Source organism: Crocodylus siamensis, chromosome 10 (genome assembly GCF_052110815.1).
Source record: "Crocodylus siamensis isolate JL-2025a chromosome 10, ASM5211081v1, whole genome shotgun sequence".
In the NCBI taxonomy this organism is placed as follows: domain Eukaryota; kingdom Metazoa; phylum Chordata; order Crocodylia; family Crocodylidae; genus Crocodylus; species Crocodylus siamensis.
In genome coordinates this window covers 72,591,918-72,617,044 of record NC_143404.1, presented here as the reverse complement: position 1 = coordinate 72,617,044, position 25,127 = coordinate 72,591,918, and the positions used below count along the sequence as shown (strand labels likewise).

Here is a 25,127-nt window from a genome sequence, read left to right as displayed (position 1 = left end):
CCCAGCGAGAGGTGCCTGTTGCAGGCATCCCTGCACCCCGATGTGGATCTGCCGCTATTAGTGTCTCGCCCTAGTTTTAGGTGGGTTGGTTTTTATCAGCCACTTCTCTCTGAGTTTGCTTCAGAGATTTATTAGCTTTTCCCTTTCCGAAGAGGGATTATTTTCTCAACGCCTTCAGGGAATGACCGGTCTTTGGACTGCAAATAAACCCAGCGTGGCTTGAAATAATTGTTCACGTGAAACCTGCTCGGAGCCACTTCCCCTCGTGTTTGATCGGTCTCTGCGGCGCAGCCGGGGAGCGGGGAGGCCGGCCACCACCGAGGCCTCCCACCACAGCCCTTGACAAATGATTTTGCCATTTCGTGGATGGGGAAGAGACAATCATTAACTCCCACACTTGGCTTCTGGAAAGGTTACAGCTTAATTGGTCGGATCGCCAGCCATAAATCAAGCAATTGAAGGGTCAAGAGAGACACGGAGAAGTCCTTACGAGGCAGCTGGAAGGCTTTCCTTGGGAAGACCCATCCAAACGAGCCCATGGGAACTCGGGGAAGGGACGGGAAGGGGGGACCTGAGCTCTTTAGAGCAAACCTGTGTCTCTCCGGGCTGTGGAAGTGCTGGGCTCGCATCCTGCCAGGAGTTGCAATGCACATTGTGGAAAGAAATGCAGGATTCAGCGGTGTTTGTTCCAAGAGAGGCGATGAATTGAGGGGTTCGTCTACTGGACTCAGCGTGCGCACCTCTCCTCCCTTCCCCTGGACAAGGGGCAAGGAGTTAATAGGAGAGGATGTCTCTTCCCGAGACAGGAGCCCGCTGGATTTTCCTTGGTAGAGGAACAAACTCCCAGCAAAAAAGACAGATTTACTTTCACCAGACAAATGTCAGCTAAGTTTCTACTCAACTCAGCGCACACCCAAGAAGGAAGAGGATTGTGCATGACTGGCCCTTTGCCCCGCACCTGTGACGGGAGCTTCAGGCCCCGTCCGTACGTTACAGACGTGACACGCACGAGGGGCACCTCCCCTCCGGCCACGTGCAGCCTGGCAGCTCTGCAGGGCTGGACTGAATCCTCTTGCGTGTCTGGACAGCACTGCCTCGTGGCAGCTCCGTGACGGAGGAGATGAGATGAGTCTTGAGTGGGCTCAAGACTGCACGGCAATTAGCTGTTAGCGAGGGGGCGATGTTGATGTCGCCCGTCTCTGACCGCTGACTGCGCCCCGTGCGGTGAGCGGCCAGCTGTGGTCGTCCAGAGGAGAGCCTGGTCCGAGCGGCTGGGCACCCAGCCCGGGGCCGGCCTTCCAAGCGCAGCCGCATCTGGTCTTAATTAAGTGCACCTTCCCATGCCCGCGCTCCACAGGAAGGTGTGCCTGATCCTGGCCGCCATCACCCGCTCTAACCCCGCTGCGCGTGTTTGCCAGAGGCTGCGGTCCAGGCGGGACCATGCACACGTTGCGCGTTGTGTGCATCTAGAAACGCTGGCGCAGGCTGCAGCGGGCAGGTGCTAGGGAGCAAAGGAAATTCACTATAAAAGAGGTTTAGGGTATTTCAAAACCTTTTGTGGCTAATTTAGACACAAGACCATGAGATGGCAGGACTGTGGCAGGCCAGAGCCAGGGCTGAAATGGGCAGGGACTCCATCGCCTTTCTCTCTGCAAGCCGAGTCCTCATCACCAGCAGAGCCAGCTCCACAGTTTGCTCTGCTTTGGGTTTCTTTCCATCCCTTTCTTTAAGAGCCATTTTTAAACTCAGGGCAGCTTATGAATGACCATCGAGAAACTTCCACTTTGTGAGTCAAAACCTTGCCATAGTTTCAGAATGCTTCCCCCAGTTTTTCTCCCTAACAGCTGCAATTACTGGCCACGTTGAACCCAGACTCCCCAGTGGGTTCAGTTCCTTCTTCCAGATTTGCCATTTGTGATGAAATTATTATTCAGAAAAAGGCAACTCACCCTGCTCTGGTCCTGGGCTCCCCCTTGGCCTGGAGATGACACACTCAGAAGGCAGCACCCACTGGGTGCTTGCATCGTCTAGGGCGCTGAGTCACCCAGCGGCTTGCTCAATCCCTGGATCCGACAGCACCAGCATCAGTCACTGAGTGCTAGAGATGGGCCCCGGCCTTGGGCTGAACTTCCCTAGAAGTCAGTGAACTCCCCACTTCCTCCAAGGACTGAGCAGCAGAACATCTTGCTGCTTGGGAAATCAAGAAATGAATGAGATCGGGGACGGCCAGGTATATCTACATGTGCGGACCCATCTTGTGCAGTAGATATGGCGACTTGCACTGACTTGCATCAGGCAGGTATCGAATTTACACCCGATTATTTACTGCGCAGCAATGCACGTGTAGATGCATTATTGCGCATTAACACTGTGTGTGTGGGGACTGACTTGGGATTCATTTTACTCCCAAATTAGCTCACCCACAACATTAATGCACTTTAACACCTGCACTTTCCCGCTTACTGTGCAGCAAATTGAAGCCGGCATCAATGCACACGTAGACGTGCCCAGTTAGAGCATTCCCAAGCAGGCCGACCTTTAAACACCAGTAGACCCAATTCTCTCTTGCACGTGGGCCCGTACACTCTTCTGACCGTGCAGAGAAGCATGGAGGGGCAGAACCAGGCCATGCTTTCATCGGGGAAGCACAAACTGCCGAGGGTGTGAGAGAGCAGGAGGCTAGCGCAGGCTGGCCTGCCCTGGGGATTGCAGCTGCTCTGGACATGCCAGCCCTGGGATGTTTGAGCACGTCTTCCCACAGAGCACAAGGGCTGGAAGTAAGGCAAACACCACATACAGACCTCTGCGGTTGCATGCCAGGCATCACCAGAAGCCTATGCCCACTCCTAGTGCCCTTTACCGAACGTGTCTGGATGCCAGGACCCGTCCCCCAAGGGTCAGGACCGTGCCGATCTCAGGGTTGCCTTTGGGGTTTGCCTCTAACTGGAAGCTGCTTTCGGCGAGCGATTTCCCAGTACGCTGAAACCAGGTGGGTGGAGGCCCCGCGCAGCTCACGGTGCTAGGAAGGGGCAGGGATGTCACACCCTCTCCCTTGGCGCCGGGCTCAAATGCAGCCACGGTGCTGATGCTAACAGAAAGGTGGTGCTTGAAGTCTGACCCGTGCTACAGTTCGCTCGTCTGGGAGATGAAAGGGTGAGCGGGCCATGCCCGGGCAGCAATGTGTCTCCCTCAAACAGCCTGGTTGTCTGCCATCAGGGGAGAGGGCAGGGAAAACTGCACCCCTGGTCTGTCACTAGGCCAAAGGGATCACTTCTCAGTCCTGCAAACCTTCCACAAGTGCCTCCTTGGCCCAAACCTGGGCCGTTGCAGATACCGGCTCAGACGTTTTGCCAGCTGGCTTGTACTAGACTGTGCGAAATCAGGCTTTGGCTGACATTGAGCAGACCCCAGCTCATTGGTGTGGGATGCCTCTCAGCTACTCAAGTGCTTTAGAAACCTCATAAAGCCCAGCAAGCCTTTTACTATGCAGCGTGCTTTCAAGGGCACTGCCACAACCTTGCTGTTGTTGGCGCGCTCTGCCAGGGAAACAGGCCCTGCGGCAAGCAGCGAGCACAACACGACCTGCAGAAATGCAAGGAGAGAAATGAGTGACAGCATCTGGCCGACAAATGGAGCAAGCCAGCGTCGCCCTGCCTTGGAAAGCCAGATCCCAGGGCTCGTGACCCTGCGGGAGCCGGTATTGCAAACCTGGGATTGAGACGGCACAGGGGATGCCAGGGCCCTGAGGTGAAACAGCACAGCGGGTAGCAGAGACAAGCACACGTGTATGTGGATTATAGCAGTGCAGTCACTGTAGATTATATTGGTGCGGTCCATCGCACGGTGCACAAGGACACGCTGACTTAGGGCTGGGTTGGCTGACAGCAGGTACCTTGTACTCCCAGTAGCAAGAGCGGGGCCTGGGCTCCTTACCCCAAATGACCTCCTTTCCATTAGGACAGCTGGCAGCGAGGGCTCTTGTCCCTTGCAAGGTGCTGGGATCCTGGACCTGGCGCTCGCTGCTCGGGGACGTCCAGGTGGGTGCTCTGTGGCTCGTGTGCTTGCAAGTGGGAAAATGTGGATTCACGTTTATTTTTTTATTAGTAGTGTGTGTGTGTGAGCGTGCACATGCATGTGTGTGTGTGTGTGAGTGTGCACATGCGTGTTTGTGTGTGTGTGCACACACAGGCTTTCCTTCTCCTTCATAAGCCTCATTTCTCTGACTGCAGATCCCTTCCGTCCTGCAGTCCTGATGGCTCGTAGCCTCCATACGGATCAGCGCTTGGCCAGGCTGCTCGCCGTTCTCTTGGGCTTCCTCGGCAGCAGTTTTTCGAGGTGGGCCCAAGCAGTAGAGCTCCGATCCAGACCACACTATACAGCAAGGGGTGAATGCCAGGGTTTGGGGGCAGGCAGTATAATTAGGACCCACCAAAGTGTCAAAGGGGTAGTTAGATACAGCAGTGTGCTTAGATCAGTATATAATGGGGGCATGCAGTCCCTTTTGCAAAGGAGTTTCAGAAAACTGCACACTTACAACCCAGGTAAAGCCAGTCAACCTGGGCAGGCACCCTTTTGCATTCAGGGGCTGGGATGGATTCAGCTTGCCCCGTAAAGTAAGAAGGCGACGTCGTAAGGGCAACCAGAACCGGGCTCTGCCCTCCAGGCCATCCCAGGTGGTGTATGCAGGCCGCACGCGCACCCCACCCAGCCACGGGAAACACCAGGAAAAAGCAAAGCCCAAGAAAAATCTTCTTGGAGCACTGTTGTTATTATTCTTATAAACAAGGAAAGTACTTTAAAATCAATACGGAATTTCACTCGTAGCCTCTAGAGAGATTTCATCTCCTGAATTACATGATCGGATAAACTGGCCCCCAGTCCACCTGCCATCTCTGGTATCAGCGGCTATCTCTTCAAAGCCAGGCTGAAAGACCTGCAGAATTAATTAGAATAATCAATCCTAAAAATGACAGAAGTATTGATTAGCACGTTCGTCCCTTCCCTGCTGAGCAGTGCTGGGAGTCTGGCAGGTTTATCAAGGTGATAAAAAGCAAATGGCTAGAGATGGAAGATGCTTATCCAATGACACAGTGTGACAGCCTGACATCCAGCAGCTTTTATATTCAGAGAGGGTCTTGTTCTAACACTTTTATATTATGTTATTTTCAGGAATCATCATAGCCTTCCTCTTGCTCTGATTTATTTTATGCATCAGCTAGTTTTTAATGCTTGTTGATGCCTTAGTTTTCGGAAAGAGAAGTATATGGGTGGGTGGGTGGATGGGTGAATATTTGATTCAGGTGTGAAAGAAGTCACTTGTGCACAAGTCCCTTGCACCCCGTCTGTTTGATCAAGACAGTTACACCAGGATTCAAAATCTTCCCTCCTCCCCGGCAGCCCGCTCCAAACATCCTCACTGAGCATCCAAACCATTTGCTTGGCGTGCAAGGACACCGTTTCCCTGGGAAGGTCCCACTGACGGGCCTGAAATGTCCTTTTCACCACTGGCCTTCACACACAAGCATGCAGATGCTTTGCGCGTGCAACAGGCATCGATGACCCGGGGCTCACTGTCCACATAAGTATGTTCAAAACTGGCCAGCTACCCCACTCTTCAAATTTTGGCTCTGGCATAAGCTGAACTGCAAATCTACCTGGGATGGCTAAGCGGCCAAACCTTGTGTCCTGCAGTGACACCAATGGCAAGGCCAGCTGATGCAAAGTCGCAGGCCTGGACTCTGCACCTGGACAGGATGGGATTTATCTGACTACAGTGAGGGACTGTACATTGGAGCGTGAGATCGCCTCGCCTCCAGTTAGGAAATGGCCTAACACGCGGGAGGTCTGTAGTATCCAGAACAAATGATCACAGAGAACCAGGGTCCGGTAAGAAATTAATACACCTATTCTGTCTTAATTGCAGTGGCCAGTGTGCAACTGGGGGGGTAACGAGGTGGAGGAAGGAAATAGAGGAGCAGAATTGTTTAAGGCCGACGTCAGGATTTGGTGATAGGATGCGAACAAGACTGCCAGGCTGCAAGATGAACCCAGCACACCGCAGGCCGCCGTTCCCATCGCCAGCCAGGCTGCCACGAGCTCGAGCCAACTGGGGCCTGCTTGCCTCCTGAAGTCAGCCGCAGCATCGCTCACACCTGCTGAGAATCCCAGACAGAGCCCGCTTGCCGCGGCTCATGAAAAATTCAGAGCCCGTTGACTGTGGCCGAGGACGGCGCCTTCTCCCCATCCGTCTCTTTCTCTCTCACTCGCTCTCCGCGTTTGCGAGCGTGTCTGAGACGTCTGCAGACATGGCCGCACGCGCCCGCCTAGACAGAGCAAATCACGCTCGCTCCTTCCAAGGCCTCCGCGGGGACCAGGAGCGCAGCTGCGGCGCAGCTCGGCGGTGACTGGCACGCGGGGAGTGCCCCGGGGGGGCCTGATACATTTTCCCGCACCTTCCTCATGGCCAGGGACTGCCCAGGGGCCCTGCAGCTAGCTCCCAGAGCCAGGGAGGCTGGCCTGCCATTGCTGTGGTCTCTGCTAGATGGAACGGCATCCGCCCTACAGAGACACAGGCAGGCAGGGCTGCACCTGGCTGCCTGCAAACATTGGCTGGCTGCCCGGAGACCCCCAGGTCCAAGGTAGCAAGGGAATACATTGGTTTGAGGATGGAGCTGTTCATGCCCTTGCAAGGGACTCTGTGATGAGGAGCAGCAAGGGACCTGGGGAGCAGCCCCAGGGCCTTGGAGCAGGTGCACCCCTACCCTGGGCAGATGGCTGCAGCAGGGGCATAGCTGGGAGGAGAGGTAGGTGGAAGGTGGATCAGGGCTGGGTTTGGGGTTCCCGGGGATTTATTCCCATGGGATTTCTGTTTGGCAGCCATCAGACCCGGCCTGACATCGGCAAAGCTGCCCTGCCGTGCGACGCACCGACCCCTCGGAGAGCTCTGCTTTGGGGTTTATTATGGTGAATAAAGCTAGTCCTGTACAAACTAAGTCAGAACATGGTCGGCACCACCGAGCCAGCGCAGCACCATCGGCTGGGGAGGGGAGGGGGGAAGATATGGGAACAGGGGACAAGGGGGTCTTGGAGGAGGCAGGGGTGGGTTCGTGGTGGCACGGGGGGCTCGGTGAGGGTGTGCTGGAGCTAGGCCGGTGGGCGCAGGCTCAGCACGGCCCTCTGCTCCCGGAGGGGAGCACGGACCCAGTGGAGGATGTCGCGGGCCGGCTGGCCCAGGTGGCAGCGAGGGGACGGGCCCTTTTTCTGCTCTTCTGAAGGCCGCTAACGACCCAGGAGCAGTGTCACGTGCACGTGTGTAGCAAAATGCTCTTCCCGCCGGGACCACAAAGCCCATGCAGCCTCGCAGCACCCCGCGAGGCGGGGGAGGGTGGCTACCCCCGGGCGGGTCACGCAGGCACGCAGAGAAGGAGCGGCGTGCCCCAGGGCAGGCGACGAGCCCGCGGCCACGGCAGGGCTGGCTCTACTCGGCGCCGGCTTGTGCTGGGCTGTTGGCGTGGGGCTTCTCCAGATACAGGATCCCCGCGGACTCCCCCTGGGGACAGGCCAGTCGAGGGCTCGGGTCCCCGGACAAAGCGGCGCTGGCTGCGGGCAAGTCTTCGGCTGAGTGCTGCGAATCGGTGTCTTCAGAGGAAAAGCTGCTGTGTCTGGACACCTGGAAGTACTGGGCTGCTTCTGGCCTCTTACCCGCGCGCCGGCCGGGGGCTGAGCGGGGCCCGTCACGCACGGGGTGGCTTGCGCTGCCCTCCAGACGCTGCCCGGTGTCTGAGCAGCACGTCAGTGGAGGCTCCTGCGTGGGTGCGTCCCGAGCCAGCGCCCCTGCCCCAGGCAGGGCAGCTCCCAGGACCCCCTCGGGGCTGCAGCCCTGGGGCTGCTGCACGTGGCTCGGCCCAGTGCAGGGGTCTGGGGGCGCGTCGTCCGCACCCCCGCTCTCTGCCTCACACCTCTTGCTGCCTGCCGCGGCTGCACCTTGCTGCTCATGTGCGGGGGGCGCCGGGTCGGGGTCGGATGGGGCTTGGCAGGTGTGAGGCTCGCCCCCTGCGGCACCCGGGCCCGATCCTGCAAGAGCTGAGCCACACGTGCCCCCTGTCCCGCTACAAGCTCCTTCAGGGCCTTGCGCCTCCTCGGCCTTACCCAGCATCTCAGCCAGGGCCTGCCGGGTCTCGCGGTACCTCCCCCAGGCCTTGTGCCAGAGCCCCAGCCCCCAGCAGTGGCGCAGGGCGCAGGCCTGTGCCTTCATCGCCTGGAGCCGCGGTGCCGGGAACTCAGCCGACAGCTTCTGCAGCGAGCCCGCGAGGCGCCGCACGGCCTTCGGGCTGCCCGCCCGGCTCTGCCCCAGCTGCGCCCGGGCCACCGCGTGCTTGCAGTCCAGGCTCAGCCACATGACCTAGAAAACAGGGCAAGGGGGGCATTTATTGTGCGCTTCCTCTTGCTCTGCGATCGCCTGCCGCCCTCCCGGCCATCGCCGACGCAGCACCGTCGGCCAGCCGGAACGGCCAGAAACGCGAGCTCTCCCAAGTCACGCTCTTCTCGTTCCCTCTCTCCTCGCGTAGGTCTTTAGCTGCTCTTTCTCTTTCGCTGCTGTCTTCAGTATGAAGCAAACAGTGACTTTTACAGCATCCAGAAATCCCGCTCGTGCAAACAGTCGTGCAGTTGCAGCGCAAGAAAGGGCAAAAAATGTGGCGCGTACAAACGCCGACGGAGAGCGCTTCATCTCCCACGATAACGAGGGGGGTCGCGATCCGTGCTGGCTTTCTCGTGCTGCCTCCTTGGCTGAACGCAGCACGCCCTGGTCAGGGATGCCCCTGCCCTAATGGAAAGCAGCTCCTTGTTCTCCCACCCAGCCCCATCGCCCTGGTCATGGTCGCGTGGCCGTGGTCTGAGCATATTCACCTTGTCGTAGAACCGGTAGAGGTTCAGCAGAGTCTCCAGCTCCGCTTGCTGCCTCTCCACATCGGCGTAGAAACTCGTCAGCCTTGCCTGGAAGTCCCCTCTGGCTGCCTCCAAGGCTTCTGCCTCCGGGCCCGCGAAGCCGGCCGCTTCCTTGCACAGCACCAGGCCTTGGTTGTAACGGGCCTAAAGGAAGATAAAAGGGAAATAAATCTCTGCTCCTAAACCAGCTCTGATGCATTTTGCACTGGGGACCTGTTTGGTGAGGGCCAGATGTTCTGCAGCTGTGAAATCCCAGAGGGATGCTTTCTGTTCGGGAACAAACTCTGTTCTGGGCAGCAGTGCAGAGACGGAAGGGGCGAGGAACTTCCCCCCGTGGGCACTTCTTGCTCCGCACCCTGCCCTGGTCCCGACTGCTCCTGGCGCAGCCACAGCACAGCGCTCAGGGGCTGCCTGTGTGGGGCTGTGTAGGCTCAAGTCTCGGCAGCTGCAGAAAGGCCCTTTCTTCAGCGCGCCTGCCTAGGGAGAGCCGCGTGCAGGCAGCCGGAGGGGAGACCGGGAGGGTAGGGCACCCAGATTTCAGCCCCAACATACATATCCCAGAGATGCAGGAATGGTCTCATCGGGGCCAAGGCTGTGCAAACCCGGGAAAGCTCCTTGCAGGAGGCAGGTGAGGACCTGGAACAAGCTCCTTCTTGCTCAGAAATGGTTCCCCAAGCAACCCCCAGCAGCGTTTTGGGGAGGTTTTCAGTGCAACCAGGCTGCTGACTGCCAAAGCGCAGTGAGAGCTGAGACGCTGTAGCTCTGCAGGGCCTGGGGGTCATTCTGGATAGCCGCCCAGCCCCGGAGCCGGCCCCGCGTTGCAGGGACGGGAGAGACACATCCAGGATAGCCCGCAAGGACCTACTGTCGCCTGGATGAAGAACTCCTTGAACCGCCGGTAGGATTTCTCTGGGCTGTCCGCGCCCCACTCCGCCGTGCTCAGCTCGCGCAGCCGCGACTCGCCTTCTTCATCCATCCAGCCGCTGAGCTGTCGGAAGCAGCGAAGGACCCACGTGAGCCACGAGGTTTGCGTGGGAGGTCGGTTATTCACCGCTGCCTGGGCCGGGCCTGCCCCTCTGGACGGTGACACAGGATTTGCCCAGTGACTAGCTCAGCCATTCAAATGCAGGCTGCAAGACAACTCTCCTCTCCTCCGCGCGGCACCCCCGGGTGTCAGGGGGGACGTCCATGCCGCCCCGGTGCTGAGCCAGAGCAGACTTCAGTCCGAGGTGTAGTGACAAGGGCCTGAGGACCCCCCACAGCCCCCGCGACACCAGCCCTCACCTTGCCGAACTCGGCTTCCAGCTCCCTGATCCTCTGGACGTGCTCCAGGCGCTCCAGGCACTGGTTGGACTTGGCCACCAAGGTGTGGACTTCCTCCTCCACCCGGTTGTAGAGACCCAGGGCTGCATCCATGTGGCTCCTGCAGACCGAGGGAGCCCTGGATGGTCAGGCCTTACGCCCTGCTACGGCCACGGCCTGGTCTGAGCCAGGAGCAATGCATGTGCCTGCAAAGCCCCTGCTCTTGCCCCTCGCAGGGAGCCAGAAGTGCCGAGGGGCAGCCGGGAGCCGACCATGCCAGCCCTGACTTCGGGCAGTGGCACCAAGGGACACGGGATTCGCACCCGTGCCAGCCTCCCCTTGTATCGTCTCCTCCTGCCCGCTGGCCGAGTCCCGGGTGCAGCAGTGGCGCCAGGCTACCGCGCCCCCGGGAGCCTGCACCGGCCCAGCGGGTTGGGGCACCGCGGGGGGGGGCACCGGCCAGAAGGGCTGCCTGTCCCCTCGTGCTGTCGCAGCAGGAGCCGGGGGAAGAAAGCGCCGGAGTGGGACCGGTTTCGCATCCCTGGGGCCTGGTGCCATCTAGCGGCCCTTCGGACAGCGAGCCGGAGTGTGATGGGGCCAAGGCTGCACCGGGCCTGGGGTGCCGCTCGACGGGCCGTCCGGGCCACCACGGGCCCGCGGCGGCGAGGGGAGCTGGCCGGGCGGTGGGACCCCCGGGTGGGAACAGACCGGGCGAAGCAGCTGCCCGAGGGTGCGGAGACGGACGGGCCGGCCTGTCTGCGGTACCTGACGTCGGGAGAGGAGCTGAGCCGCGTCGCCTCCTTGCTCAGCCTGGCCAGCGTGGCCCCCGCGTCCCTCTGCAACGTGACCAGCTGGGGGTCGCGCAGCACCGTCCGCATCAGCTCCCGGTACCGCTCCGTGCGCTCGGTGGCTTCCTGCAGGAGGATCAGACACCCGGGCAGCACTGCCCCGCTCGCCCACCCGCCCCGCGGTCCATCCCGTCCCACCCCTTCGGAGCCCCTGTCCTTGCCGTGGCATGTGCTGGGCTACGTGGCCCCACTGGGGTGGCAGGGGCTGTCCCCACCAGGCTCCTTCATCAGGATCTTTGGGAACTTCTCTGACCCTGCCCGAAGGTTTTGACCAGAGTGCCCCTCCGGCGCAGCTGCCTCTGGGGTGGAGCATGGCGGGGTTTGGGGCCAAGGAAAGCGCTGCACCGTGCAGCGCGGCGGGTACCTGCAGGCCCTCCGGCGAGGCGCCTCTCTCCAGCTCCCCGATGGCGCGCCGCAGCAGCTCCGACACCGCCGTGAGATCTGCGACGAAGGGGTGCAGCTTCTGCAGGGGGAAGCGCCCGCGGTCAGCGTCTTGAGGCCGGGCAGGGCCGGCAGAGGGGCCGAAAGATGGGCCCAAGGGCAGGGAGCAGGGAAGGGATGGGGCAGAGCCTCGGGCTGTCGAAACCAGTCGGCACGGGGTAAGAGGTGGTGGCTGCAGCAGGTGGGAAGCCAGGCAGTTAATGAGCGGGGGGGCTGGGGTGAGTAGCCGGGTGCTCCCCCTGTTCTTCACCTTCTGCTGAGCTCTCGGCCTCACGCGGGAGCCGTGGCGTGTCCCAGGACCCCCCATGCACGTGTGCCGTGTTGTTATGACACTGCGGCACCACCCGCCGGGTGGCCACGAGGCGGGCCCCCACGCCCTAGCCGCAGGGCACCGGCTTCCCCACGTGCAGCTTGCCAGGACCGTGCCCCGGCCTTTCCGCGGGAGCGGTGCCGGTAGGAAGCAGGCGGGTGGCGGAGGAAAGGGGGAGAGCTGAAGGCCATGACCGTAGACACCTGGAAGAAGGGCACCCACTCGCTGTGGCAGTAAGGGAAGGTGCCGTCCAGGTCCCGGGTCAGCTGGCTGGGGTCCACATAGCGGCCCAGGTCGTCCAGCGATGCCAGCGCCTCCACCTGCGGGGGACAGCCGAACGGGGAGAGCTGGAGCGCGCGGTGGGGGCAGCACTGCCAGGCCGGACACTCCCCCCGGCTCGGCCTTGCCCCAGCCCCGTCTGTGCACAGGGCCGCCGTGGTGCGGGGCTGCTCCGTGCCCAGGAGACAGCAGACATGCTAATAATCTGCTAGGGCAGCCGGCGGGGTAATGGAGCTCATTAATATTTCACATTAGATTAATTAAACGGAGCCGCATTAGCAGAACAATAAACCCTTTCCAGCTCTGAGTTATTATCCCGCTGCCTGTGTCCGGCGGGTGGAGGTAATTGCTAGAGCGCTCGTGCCCCGGGCAGCCGCGGCCATTAGCGCTGCCTGGCCGCGCTGCCTGGGCGAGGCGGGGGCAGGCGGTCCTTTGTGAAGGGGAGAAGGGCCCCTGAGCCCAGCCTGCCCCTGGGGGGTTTCAGGCTGCCGGGGTCCGGGTGCACCGGCAGGACGCGCGGAGGGCCGCCGGGCGCTGGGGCAGAGACGTGGGCCGTGCTGGTCCTGCCCTCACCTGTGCGCCAGGTACCTTCTCCAGGAGCGCGGCTGCCTCCTTCTCCGCCAGCAGCAGCAGGCTGCGGATGGCGCCGGGGCACGAGCGCTGCCGGGAGAGCAGAGGGGAGGTCAGCGGTGGCTGCACCGAGCCCTTCTCGGCCAGCCCAGCCCCTCGGGCCCTGCGCGGTGAAGGCGAGCGAAGCCGAGGACAAGCTCCCAGCCAGGACGGACTACGGATCGCTTCTCCCTCGTGCACTTGTATACGCCAGGCCCCCGCTCGCACACCCCCATCCCCATCCCACGGGCAGTCCCCCAGGCTCCTGCCGGGCCTGGCTCCTGGCTGGTCCCTGCCTGGGGCGGGGGCATCAGCTCAAGGGCTCGGCCGTCTGTCTGCTAAGGCGCCAGCGAGTCTTTGTACTTCTGGGACTCCACGCAGCCGTGTCCCTCCGTGGCCTGGCCTGCCGACGATGGTAGGTGTGTAAGCACCAGTGCACGAGCTGTGCAAGCACCAGCGTGCATCCATCTCCCACAGAGCGCAGGACCAGGTGCCAGGAGGCATTTGGTGGCGGGGAACGGAAAGGTCTCCAGGGTAGCAGCAGGGGGAGGCTTGATGTTTCCTAGATCAATGCATCGTGCTGCAACAGGAGGCAGCTGGGACCAGGCTGAATAAATCATCACGGTGACGCCTGTAGGCAAAGCCAGGGAGGAGATCAAAGACGTGGCCGCTGGGCAGAGCAGGCAAAGGGCCTGTCGAGCGGAGGTGGAAGCCCCGAGAGCCACGCAGGTGCCGGCAGCGTTGGGGTGCAGGGTGGCGATTAGGAAGATCTCTTGCTCCGAGGGCGGCTGGAGCAGAAGCTGCAGGGAGGCTGGGGAGCCTCCGTCCCTGGAAGTCTGCAAGTGCCTTGTCTGGGGTGTTGCAGAGGCCTGGCCCTGCCCTGTGCAGGGGCGGATGTTAAGAGGAGCCCTCCGCAGAGCCTTGCCGGCCCCGCTTTGCTCCTATAATGCGACAGTCTCCAGGCAGAGCTTGAGAGGGGCCTCGCAGGACAACAGTGATGGGCAGCACATGCCATTTCTCCATCTGGGCAAACCCCACGATGGCCAGAGCAGCTGAGAAGAGGCCTCTTGTCTACAGAAACCTCCCTGCTATGATGCCCCCCGCCTACCTGGACCGACGTGAACGCTGCGTTCAGGGCAGGGGAGGGAGGCTGCCGTCTAGCGTCCACCACGACGGTCAGTCCCAGGCCTCTTGCCTTCCTCCTAGGGGTGGAGCAAAACAGGGTGATGCCACAGCCAGGAAGACCCTGCATTAGTTACTGATGGCAGGCAACGGGCAGTCCTGACCCCTCGGCTACTGCCCTTCCTCGGGGACCTCGACCTGCTCATCGGAGGATTCGGCACCGAGGACTGGAGGCAGATTGGAGAGGGGCAGGTTTCTTTCCCCCGGGTAATTGTGCAGTTCTGGGACACCCAAAGCAGGGTGGGATTTAACAGTGTCTTGCAGGCCCATGCTCTGCCTGGTGATTGCACGTATTTCTCGCACAAACCCTGTCTGTGCAACAAGGGGATCGCACAGTTCGTACTCGGATAGGTGGCCGTGGTGAACACCGCAGCTGGCCCAGCCGTGCGAGCGGGGAAGCCAAGACATTGACCCGTTCGCACGAGAGTCGCCCCCGGGCAAGCGACCCGTGTCCCCCCTTACCTGGGGATGGAGCAGAGGTAGAGGAGGAGCCGGGCGACCTCTCTCGCCGAGCACCAAGAGGCTTCCCACGCTCTGCTGCTCGTGCTCACCTGGATCAGGGCCCGGCCAAGCTTGTCCGTGCTCCCTGCAGCCGGGGGAGAGCAAACCGTGGGTCTCTGCCCTGCAACACCACCGAGCCCGGTCTCAAACCACCAGAGCCAGGTCCCCGCGTCGTGAGACCGGCCGACAGCTCCTTTGCCCTGTGCTCTTTTATCTCTACTTCTCAGAGTCACGCCTGCACCCTCTTCTCCCTCTGCAGCCAGGAGAGCTGCGGACCGACTGGGTTTTTTTGTTTTTAAAATAAAAACAGCAGACGCCCTGCCTTGTTCGCGTGACTCCAGAAGCTGGGGTTTGGAGGGAGGCGTCGTGCACAGTGGTGCATGCTGGTGATGCTGCGTTCACTGGTTAACTGGAGACTGCAGACTACCCCAGCACGCTCTGCCGCGTGCTCCCTGAGGTGCACGGCTCCCACACTTCCCTTGCCCGGCCTGGAGCGACGGCCCGGGCACCACGCAGCAGCTCCGCTCCATTTTCCCCGGGGACCACGCGGGAGCCCTGCATCGGATGCTGAGGCTCCAGCCCGAGCTCGCTCTCAGGGCAGGTCACGGCCCAGAAAGGAGGAGCTGTGGCATGGAGCTGGGAGCTATGACCCCTACATTTTCAGTTTCCAGGAACCCAAACTTGAACAACCTTGTAAAAAAAAATAACATCAATTAACGTTTTTGTCTCCCTGTTTTAGGGTTGTTGGTTGTAGCTGTGTTGGCCCAAGGACATAGGTTCTTTGGGTAGACGCAATCTCTTTTATGAGACCAACTAAATAGTTGGAAAAATAGTTGGAGAAAGTGTTTGTGCCTGAAAGCTCGCAAAGACCAATTCTTCCAACTATTTAGTTGGTCTCATAAAAGAGATTGCATCTACCCAAAGAACCTTGTCTGCCTTCGTTCCTTCGGTTCCTGAAAGCAGAAACATTCCCACTGGCCAGGTCGGGCGAAAAGCTCGTCGCAGTGAAGATGCTTTCCCAGCCAGCAGGTTTTTGGGCTTTCTCCGTTTAGAAGCTTTAGGTTTTGCAGCCGAGTCTCAGCCAGCCCTGAGCAAACCCTCCCGCTCCGGCCACGAAGCCGCCTCTCGTTGCAAGGGCGTTTCAGGTGAAAGCCCCGAGCAGGTACCTGGCAGGCACGCTACCCCTGAGAGCAGGAGCTGGGTGCTGAGGTCCTGCCACCGGGGCAGCTGCGGGGCACTGCTGTCTGCAGGGAGAGGGTCTGGGGCCGCGGCGGGAGCACAGGGCCCGTTCCCGCAGCCGGTGCCGGGGGGAGAGCCGACGTGCAGCAGAGCGGCCTCCGCCTGGTCAGCACCTGCCGGGCAAACACACCGAGAGTGAGGCACAAGCAGGGAGGGGGCCAAGGGCTGTGGGGGACAGGCCTGGTGTGCTGCAGTGGCACTTTGCACCCGTGTGCAGGTGCAGAGCTGGGGGTGCCCTGGGGCACATGCAGCCCCTTGGACTCCCGCCCCAACCCCGCATTTGGACCCCCGCGTGGCAGCGACAGCAGCGTTTCTAGCCAGGAGTCACTTGACTTCATGGCTCTGTCCTGTACCGGACCCCTGCTCAACTCTCCATCCCACCAGGGCTTTGCGTCTAAACGGTCTCGACATCCCACCGGCCAAGCCCCCGCTCTGCTCCTGGCCATGTCACCCCTACTTCACAGCCCTGCAGACTCCTTCAGTGAAGCGGTCTTGGTTTTTGCTTCAATCTTACACTGCCCCAGGCCCCTCGCATGTTAGCACAGCTTCTAGCATCTTTTTAACCGGAGAAAAATGCATGTTGATTTATATGCGGCGATGCAGCTCACCCCCTGCACCCCCTTTTCACGGTCCTAGATCCGCCCGTGCCCGCGCGTGTACACGGCCGAGCGGGCTGTTACCTTTCCCTGCCGGCTTGGCTCTGCTCATCCTGGGAGAGTAAAGGACCGACATCGTCCTCCGAGACCCCCCGTGCCGGCCGGCGGAGGTCTCGGCGGGGGCCGCCGGCTGCCGCGGGCCCTTCGAGAAGGGGAATTTGTGGCTGGCAGCGGGAGGCTCGGACCGAGAAGGGTTTCTCCCTGCACCCGCCGGAGACTTGCGCAGCTTGAGGTATCCCTGCGTGGTCGCCTCCTCGGCTTTCGCTTCCTGGCTGGCCGCCCGGGGAGGGCAGCCGGAGCGGGGGGATCGGTGCCCGTCTGGGGGCTTCACGGCGGGAGGGGGGTCATGGCTGGGCCCCTCGCACTCTTCCTGGATGGCAGCCATGGGCCCGGCGCCGCAGCCGATGGGGCTCTGGACAGCGGCCGCGTAGGACTCGCGGTACCAGCACCTCGGCCCGGGGCACTGGGGGTCTCTGCTTCGCCTCCTCCTCAGACACGGCGTGCAGGGACCCTCTCCTGCGCTCGGCCCTCTCCCGCAGGCCCACTTCTCCGCGGCCGGCGCGCCGTTCGCGCGCAGGAGCCCCGGCTCGCTCTCGGACGACGGCTTTGCTTCTCCCGGAGGCGCCAGCTGCTCCCACCCGGGGGGCACGCCAGAGCCCCCGTCCGCAGAGAGCTCCAGCAGGTCCACGTACTCGCCCTCCAGGTCCCCGCTGAGGACGTCGCACAGGCTGGGCGCGACAGACCCCCGGGCGCCCGGCTCCCAGGGGCCTGCCTGCTCCACCTTGATGAGCCCCGGGTACTTGCTCGGGGGCACGGCTTTGCGCTCCCGCACCGTCCCTGCCGCGTGCCCGCCGGAGCCTGGCACCGGAGCCGCTGCTGCACCAGGGCACTCCAAGCTGCCCCGGTCCCGCGCGGCGGCCAGCGGGGCGGCTGCAGCCTGGGCCAGGCTTGGCGCGACCTTGGGCTTCTCGATGAACTCCGGCGTGGCGATCTTGCTCCAAGGCATGGGCATGACCCCATTTTCTGTGGCCACCAGGCAGGTGCGCAGTGGCGCCCGGTCCAGACCGCGGTTGACTTCCTCCAGCCACTCGTTGGTGAAGAGCAGCGAGTAGGAAGGCTGGGGGACGGGGATCTCCTCCACCGCGCGCAGGTCCCGGGAGAGGCACTTGAGGACGATGCCGGCCGCCTGGTCCTGGCAGGGCTCTGCCTGCAGGTAGAAGTCGCCCGGGCGCAGGAGGAGCGGGTTGAGGGGCGCGAGGTGAATGACGACCTTCTCGTGGAGGCACAGGGGCCAGCCCTCGTGCAGGAAGAGGCAGTTGCAATAAGGCGCCTACGAGAGGGGAAGACACGCTCGTTAGTGAATCCGGCCCGTCTCTGCAACAGTCACTGATCCCCCAGGCCTTCTGCCCTGCACGTTTTTGCTACCTCCCCGTGTGATAGAGGAGCGCTCTCATGCCCATCTCGCAATGGGGACTGAGGCACTAAGTGAGTTGCCCAAGGCGGCATACAGAGCTGTGGCGGAGAAGCACCTGAGTCCCAGGCCAGGCTTTGACCCAGCAGCTAGATGAGTCCCAGCCCATCCCAGGAGCCCTGTCCGCGGTGGGGGAATGCCAGAGAGGGGCACGGACATGCCTGCTGCAGGTGCTGCGAGTCCTGCCCCATTTGGGCCGGCACCGGGTGAGCGGGTAAGCTCCCCTGGCCAGCTCAGCCCCGCTGACCGGAGGGTCCCGCCTGTGCATCGCAGCGTGTCTCTAGGGCTCTGGCGGCAGGAGGCGTTGCTGTTGTGTGAAATCAGGGCTTGCCTCCCGGGCCGGAGAGCCAGGGCACGGGCAGCGTGGACGTGATGACCCACGGACTTACACAGGCCGCCTGCCGCACGTGCTCGAAGAGGCGCTTGGCAGGGATCAGGAAGTCCAGGAGGCAGCAGAGCCCGTCCCCGTGGTAGTCGGCCTCCAGCAGGCGGAAGACCTGGCCGAGGACCGTGGGGGCCGTGGCGCTGAAGGGAGGGTACAAGGCCTGGAGGGCGCTCTGCACCGCGGCATCCAGGGACCGCGGGTCCTGCGGGGGAAAGCACAGCCCGTTAGAAAGCACAACGCACGGGTCTGTTGGTTCCCCTGTGGGAGCCCCCCGTCTCCCCATGCTTCAGGGCCATCGCTAGAGACCCCTACTCAGGAGCAGCCTGCAACCCCCCGGGAGGAAAGCCACCCAGAGCAGCAGTCCAGCCGAGCTGGCGGCATTGCTCGGGGACTCACGCGCTTTCAGTGTTGGGAAATACCTACCTGTGTGCACGTGGCGCGGAGGGGTGGCCAAGCTCCCAGACACCCTCTGAACATGCAGCCCAGGGGGCTTTGGATTTACGCTGCCTGCGGCCTCCACGGAGCTTCGACAGACCTGGGACTCGGAGATCAGCCCTGGGGCCAAACCCCAAACCCCTCGAGGCTTCGGAGCACTCCTGCAGGGTGCACAGGCTCGGGTCCACACTCCCCTGGAGTTTGGAGAGGCTCAGATTTAAGCCTGTAGAAAACGGAGGGGCTGGATGGATAAGCAGATGAAGGACAAATGGAGGCGAGGGGGGTCTCGTCCAGTCCCAGTCCCTGGAGAAGCCAGTATGAATTCACTGCAGGGTTTGGGGTCTGCTGCACTGCGGCGCAAGCCCCCGCACCCTGAACCCACAGCCGCGGCTGCAGCAAGACACACAGCGCGCTCTTCCCAGCTCGCCCTCCTGGCTCTGCATGAGATCCTCGCGCGCTTCTCGCTTTCAGGGCCGCTGATGTAGCCGGGGCACAAAAGGGAGCAATCGGGTTGAGCCCAGATTTGATTTCAGCGGCGTTAGGGAACGTCGAGGGGAAAATAAAACGATTGGAGAACCCGGCGCTGGTCGGAGGCTGTCGGCTTTTGGCCCCACACTGAGGCAGCATGCAATCTGGCTCCCCGCTCCTGCGTGGGCTGAGCCAACAGCGAGTTGACGGGAAACATGAGCTGGTTTCTCAGCATGGGCTTGCTGCAGATCTGGGAGCACCACGCTGTCTCACGCAGGTCCTGGTGCTGGCTGCTTGCATCGTCTTAATTCAGCTGTTGGGGATGCAGAGCTGCATCTCCGGCCGTCCGGCCTCAGCTGCGGGCCAGGGGAGGAGGGTCAGCACCCCGGTGTAGCTGTGCTGGACATGGATGGATTCCCAGCTCAGAGCAGGCCTTCACGCAGAGAGGCGGCTTGGTTAGCACCAAGACCTCATTTCTTGCAGCGGGTGAGTTGCACTGGCGGTGGCTTCATGGTACTTGGGAGCTGCATGGACTCTGCCTGGCAAGTGTGGGGCCGGGAGGTGCATCTCCATGGGGACATCCCAGAAAGTAAAGAGGAATTAGCCAAACATCCAAGTATGAAGGGCTGAACCCCGTGCACATGCCCCACTTCGGGAGCAACGGAGCCTTGGACCCAGTCAGGGCTGGGATCCTCAGTGTGCTTTATGTCCTGTGCTTTGCAGTGAGTGCCACAAGCCTTCCTGGAGCGAGGCTCCAGGGCCCCGTCTCCCAGCATCTGTGGCGTGGGAAGGTGCTCGGACGCTGCCTCCACGTGCCCTCACCCTGAGCTGGGCAGGAGAGAGGACCTGCTTCCTCCCAGGCCTCTGGCTCTGCGCAGCTCCGGACTGGAGATGCAGGACCACTGGTTTTCTCACCCCAGTTTTGCAGCAAACTGGACGCCGGGCTGCAGCAGGGCTCTTGCAGATGCTCTGGCTCTGGCAAGTTTCATAGTTTCATAGTTTCTAGGGTCGGGACCCGAGCAGATCATCGAGTCTGACCCCTGCCATGGCAGGGAAGAGTACTGGGGTCACACGACCCCAGCAAGATGTGCATCCAACCTCCTCTTAAACACCCCCAGGGTAGGAGCCAGCACCACTTCTCTTGGAAGCTGGTTCCAGACCCTAGCCGCCCTGACCGTGAAGTCGCCTCCTGATGTCTAGCCCAAACCTGCCCTCTGCCAGCTTGTGACCGCTATTCCTGGTCACTCCTGGCGGTGCTCGGGGAACAGGGACCCCCCAGTGCCTGCTGGCCCCCCCGACTAGTCTGTAACAGGCCACTAGATCCCCCTCGGCCTTCTCTTGTGGAGGCCGAACAGGTGCGGTTCCCCGCTGCCTCGCGCCTCTTCCAGTGCTGCTGCCTGCGAGCGCGGCCTCAGGAGCAGCTGCCGTCGCTCCCAAATCTCCACGTCTTGCCTGGGCGAGGGAAGGACTCCAGTGCACGTCCCACTGTCGCCCTGCGGTGCAGCCCGCAGCGCTGGGGCATCAAGGGACCAGGCCAGCTCCTCCTGTGGCCATTAGCAGGAGTCTGACCCCAAGACCAGCCTCAAATCGCCTCCTCCCTTCCTGGTCGTGGCCTGGGTGAATGCTGCCAGGCTCAGCCCCTGCTCGGCACTGCTGGGTCGGGGGACAGATGTGGGGGCTTGGAAAGTTAAGGTGCCAGATGTGCCCTCCCCAGATGTTGCAAGTGCGGGTTGGGGCCACGTCTGACGGTGCCTCGCTGGCGGTCTGCCAGCCCGGGTGACCCTCCCGCGTCCGCCGACGCGCTCCCAGACTGGCTCTTTGTGCCGCCAAACTGAGCTCCTCCCGGCTGAGCACATCTGGAGCTGAGAGAAGGGAAAAGGAAGCCCCTTCTGGTGACAGGGCCCGGCTCGGCCCCCGCCCAGGACGGACACTGCCGCGTTGTTCCTGCCGGGGCCGAGGCGCTCTGGACCGCGGCTCCCATTCAGCCCCGCGCGCTCCGCAGCCGGCTCTCGCGGCTCGCCCGCCGCCTCCGTGCTGATGAAAAGGGGACGTCCCCTTGGCGGGGCAGAGGCCGCGCCGGGCGGTTGTGCAAGAACGCTTCTCAGCACCGAGCGCCCGGTCGTGCCTCCATCACGGCCTCTGGAGAAAGCTCCGGTGGCATCAGTGCCGGCAGGATCCGGCCCCCGCTGCCTCCCCACCTTCAGCCCACAGTGGGAAAATGCTGCATACCCCCCAGTGCCCAAGGCGCGCGCAGCGCACGGGCATCTGCACGAGGAGTCGGGCCTGGCTGTGGCCGGGAGGAAGGTGGTGGGGCTTGGGAGGACGCCCGGCGATTCGGCCCGTTCGCTGGCTGCACAGTCGCGCTCCCCCGAGCATCCGTGCCCGAAGTCACCGCTGACCCGCTGGTGGCCCGCCGAAGCCGGGCAGACCCGAGCCACGCCGGTGGGGTCTGGCATGAAATGTTGGTGGACGCGTGCCTGTCCTTACCCAGCAGGTTTGGCCTCGCAGCCCTTGTCTTTGCTCCGTGAGGTTTCCCTGAGCTCAGTTATCCCTGTCTGCAAGCAGCGGTTTGCTCTCCGGCCCGGTCGGCCGTGCAGCCTGCAGGCCCTACCTACCCCGTGCCACGCAACCCCCGCAAACGTTGCAGTGACCAAAACGTGACAATTCAAACTCAGCCCTTTGCCTGCTGCTCAAGCGCCCCAGGGCCCCCGGTGCAAGGGGCTGCCGGGGAGCGCGCCCCGTGCCTCGGTTGCACTCACCGACTGCGCTGTCAGAAACTTGTAACGGGAACAAGCCGGGGAGCAGGACGCGGTGCACGTGCGCCGGGAGCAGGGAGGACGGCTTTGCCGTGGGGGCCAGGGCAGCCCCCAGCACCCGGGGAAAGGAGCAACTGGGCTGAAGAAGAGAGATCCCCGAGACAAAGCCCCCAGGGAAGCTGGCTCGCAGGAAATGGCCCGGCCACACACGCACACGCACACGCACGCTCGGCGCGTAGCGTGCAAAGGCATCGTCCATCACCGAACAGCAGGCCCCTCTCAAACCCGTGTCAGGGGAAGAGAGGCAGCTGGACCAAGCCTCACATGTCGATCTGCTGTAAAAAGGGGTGTGGGGACAGGGAGAAAATGGGGCTTTTCAGAGACGTCCGGAGCCAAAGGTACCCTGGCTGGACCTCCCTCGGCTCTGCCGCACCAAGGAGGACGTGCTTTTGGCCCGGGGCGACTCAGGACGTGGTCCTGCGACGCTTGCCACCCTCACCCCTCTGCGGGCGGGGGTCTTGGTGGTCCTGTAAATGCAGGATCGCGTCAAACCCGAAGGGAGCCAGGCCCCGCGGCTCTTCTCTGGCTCAAGCGAAAGGCAAGGAGGAAACAAAGGCACTGAGAGCAGAAAGAGATGCAGGCGCTGAAAGAGGTTTCTCTGCTGGCCGCCCCGGGGCTGCTAAGGCTCTTTCTCCCCTAAGAGCCACGGCTTTACAGGCTGGGGAATGAAGGTGGCTCGGGGAGGGACCGGAGCCCTTGAGCCTTTCTGAGCTCGCCCGGAGGAACGCAACTGTGAGTCACGGCGCCGCGGCCCCCTTTTCTAGGCGCAAAAAAGAGACGGGAATAGGGTTTAAAAGCTCCAACTGGCAGAGAATAACTGTTCCCTCTCCCCCTCCTGCAGCTCTTCCCTCGATGGGAGCGTTGCCAGCGTGAGGCTTGCCGGATCCAAACTTTTAAGTGTAGCCAGGCCGTGAGGGATGTCGAGAGCAGCATTCGGGATAGCGGCCGGAGCGAGCCGGTGGCGGCCAGGAGCCCGGGCGGCGACCGGGGACCCTTCCCCTGCGCGGGGCACGCTTTCCGGGTCTTCCTCCTGCGCCCGAAAGAAGACGGCGGGGAGGACGGAGCGGCAGTCGCTCGCCGTCTCACGCTTCGCTCCAAACAGCTGCTAGTGATCTCTGCTCGTCCTTCACAGCGGTGCCAAAGCTTTGCTCAGCCTGCCGGGACGCGCGCTCGGCCTGGGAAGGGAGCGCTGCCCGCCACCCCGCCAGGCAGGCTCTGCCGCAGGGACCCCTCCACCTCCCCACCCAGCCAGGAGCGGCCTCACACCTGCGCTGTTGCCAGCGCCCAGGGCCCGCCAGGTGTGCTCGGTGCTGTACAAAGGGTCGCGGGAGTGCTCCGCCACCGACGGCTCGGCGCGGGCCGGGGACAGGTGACAGGGGAGGAGCGGACGTGGGGAGGGGGCGAGGAAAGTGGCCGGAGAGACAAAAGCAGAAGGCATTACCATGGTGGCAGAGGGGCTGGGGGCAGCGGGCAACGACTCCGCCGCTCCTCGTCCTTCCTGGATGCCAGCGCGTCTCCCTATTGCCTCCAGCTGCCCCGGCCACGCCACGCGACCCTCCTCCACGCGGTCCACGGAAAGCCCCGACGGGGCCGGGGCAGCCCCGACTTCACTGCCCCGGCGCCTGCATCCCAGCGTCGGGATTGCTCCCGTCCTCCAGGAGCGAGGGAGGGCGAGGGGAGGGGAAGGGGGTGGAGGGAGGGGGCTGTCTGGGAGAGAGGCCTTAAACTCCGTCTCGCTCGTGGCCGCGCTCCTCTGACTGCAAAACACCCCCGTGCAGCGCCGGGCCTGGGAACAGCGGCTCCCATTGTGCCCACGGACACAGGCCGCGCTTCGTGCCCAGCCGGCGGTGGCACTGGGAACGGGCCTCGCAAGCCCGGGCCAGCCCTGGCGTCGTGCGCGCATCCAGCGCGGCCCCCAGGGCTGAGCGTGGCCCGCGGCGCCTGCCAAGAGGAGCTCAGGACGCCCACACAGGCTTGTTTTTCTAACCATTTCTGCTTCCTCCCAAAGAGGTTTCTTCCTTTCTCCCTCAAAGGGGCCCGCCAGCCAGCGCCGCGGAGTCTTCTCTCCTGCTGCTGCGCCGCTTAATTAGCCGCTCATTTCCTTTTGTCTTGTGGCAAAATCCACGTCCCAGCTGGGGCGGCCGTGGGGGGAGGAAGGAGCCCGCGAAAGGGACGCTGCGGAGGAGGAGGCCGGGAGGCCCCTGCGGCGAGCCAGCTCTCCACCGCTGCAGAAGCCGACGGGGAAATGGCCCTGGGAAGAAACCGCTGGAGCAAACGCTGCGGTAGCGCAGCATCGGGGCACGCCGCAGGGCCGCGACGGTGTCGTGCGCGTGTAAGGAGCGGGCACGTGGCTGCCCCGGGGTAGCGGCCTGCCGTAGACGCCGTCAGCGCGCGAGGCCGGTCTGCACGGAGCCGGCCGCTACCCCGGGCGACGGGCGCGGCCCGCACAGGGCACTTCTCCGAGCGGGAACAGGGGGACCCGGCCTGGCAGGAGGCTGCCCACCACCTGCCCATCCGTGGGAGAGGCACACACCAGCTCCGGGACTGGACGGGGTAAGCCCTGCTGCTCCCGGGTGCCGACTGTCCGCCCTGCCCCAGAGCAGCGTGGCCTGCTGGGAAGGGGCCGCGGCGGGTCGGCAGCATCAGAGCGCCGGGACCCTGGACGAGCCGGTGAGGAGGCAGCTGCAATAACAAGCCGGCGGCCAGGGATCAGGCCACGGCTGCACAAAGCGCTCGGCAAACAAGCGGAGCCGGGGGAGGTCCGGCAAGGGGGAGCGTGGCGCTGCTGCCACGTGGACTCTGGCCTGGGGACCACTTCTCCCCCCGTCCGCGCGGGCGGGACGTCCAGGCGGCGCTTCGGGAAGAGCTGGTTCCAGCTTCGGCCCCGAAGCCACTGAGCGGAGGCTGCTGCATCCCGGAGGAGACAAGGGGACATCCTCGTTGCAACGCGGCCTGGCCCCAACCTCACGCCCGCAGCCAAGAGCCTCCCCCCAGTTAACCAGTGCCTTCAGCCCAGGCTCCCGGGCTTCAAACCACTTCCCCTCCAGCCCATGCTGAGAGTCCTCCAGCACCTTCCCACAATGCCCCCCACCCCTGGCCTGTGCCAAAAAGGACAGGTAAGTTCTCCCACAATGCACTGGGAGAGCGTCCTGGAGATGCTCAGCTCGGAGAGGGAGGGGTGCGGCGCTCCCGAGGACGCAGGCGCGCCGCCGGCCAGGCTCGGTTAGCTGAGCTGCTAA

The 25,127-nt window shown here is 62.8% G+C and overlaps 1 protein-coding gene across 4 annotated transcripts; it reads right to left on the bottom strand.

Moving 5' to 3' along the window:
- Window positions 1-4,725: 4,725 nt before the first annotated feature.
- Window positions 4,726-23,878, bottom strand: KIAA1755 (KIAA1755 ortholog). Of its 4 annotated transcripts, none has more exons than XM_090064313.1 (14): window positions 23,330-23,878; window positions 18,174-18,371; window positions 16,338-17,643; window positions 15,585-15,770; window positions 14,380-14,503; window positions 13,844-13,937; window positions 12,700-12,786; window positions 12,051-12,167; window positions 11,461-11,559; window positions 11,014-11,162; window positions 10,231-10,369; window positions 9,812-9,934; window positions 8,908-9,090; window positions 4,726-4,933 (listed from the first exon to the last, which is right to left on the bottom strand). In XM_090064313.1, the coding sequence occupies exons 1-14, from the start codon at window positions 23,876-23,878 to the stop codon at window positions 4,802-4,804; spliced, it is 3,486 nt and encodes a 1,161-aa protein (XP_089920439.1). In that variant the 3' UTR covers window positions 4,726-4,801. The 4 variants fall into 4 exon arrangements, with proteins under 4 accessions (XP_089920439.1, XP_089920437.1, XP_089920436.1 ...); XM_090064310.1 differs by lacking the exon at window positions 4,726-4,933 and adding an exon at window positions 6,929-8,401; XM_090064312.1 differs by lacking the exons at window positions 4,726-4,933; window positions 23,330-23,878 and adding exons at window positions 6,929-8,401; window positions 18,593-18,721.
- Window positions 23,879-25,127: the final 1,249 nt, after the last annotated feature.

Excerpts from the sequence above, each read along its gene's own strand:
- KIAA1755 (XM_090064310.1), bottom strand. The coding sequence starts at position 23,878 with ATGGTTAGAAAAACAAGCCTGTGTGGGCGTCCTGAGCTCCTCTTGGCA. Across the intron at positions 17,644-18,173 it reads ACGTGCGGCAGGCGGCCTGT|GCGCCTTATTGCAACTGCCT; the intron begins GTAAGTCCGTGG and ends CCCCTCTCGTAG. Across the intron at positions 9,935-10,230 it reads TGGAAGCCGAGTTCGGCAAG|CTCAGCGGCTGGATGGATGA; the intron begins GTGAGGGCTGGT and ends TGCTTCCGACAG.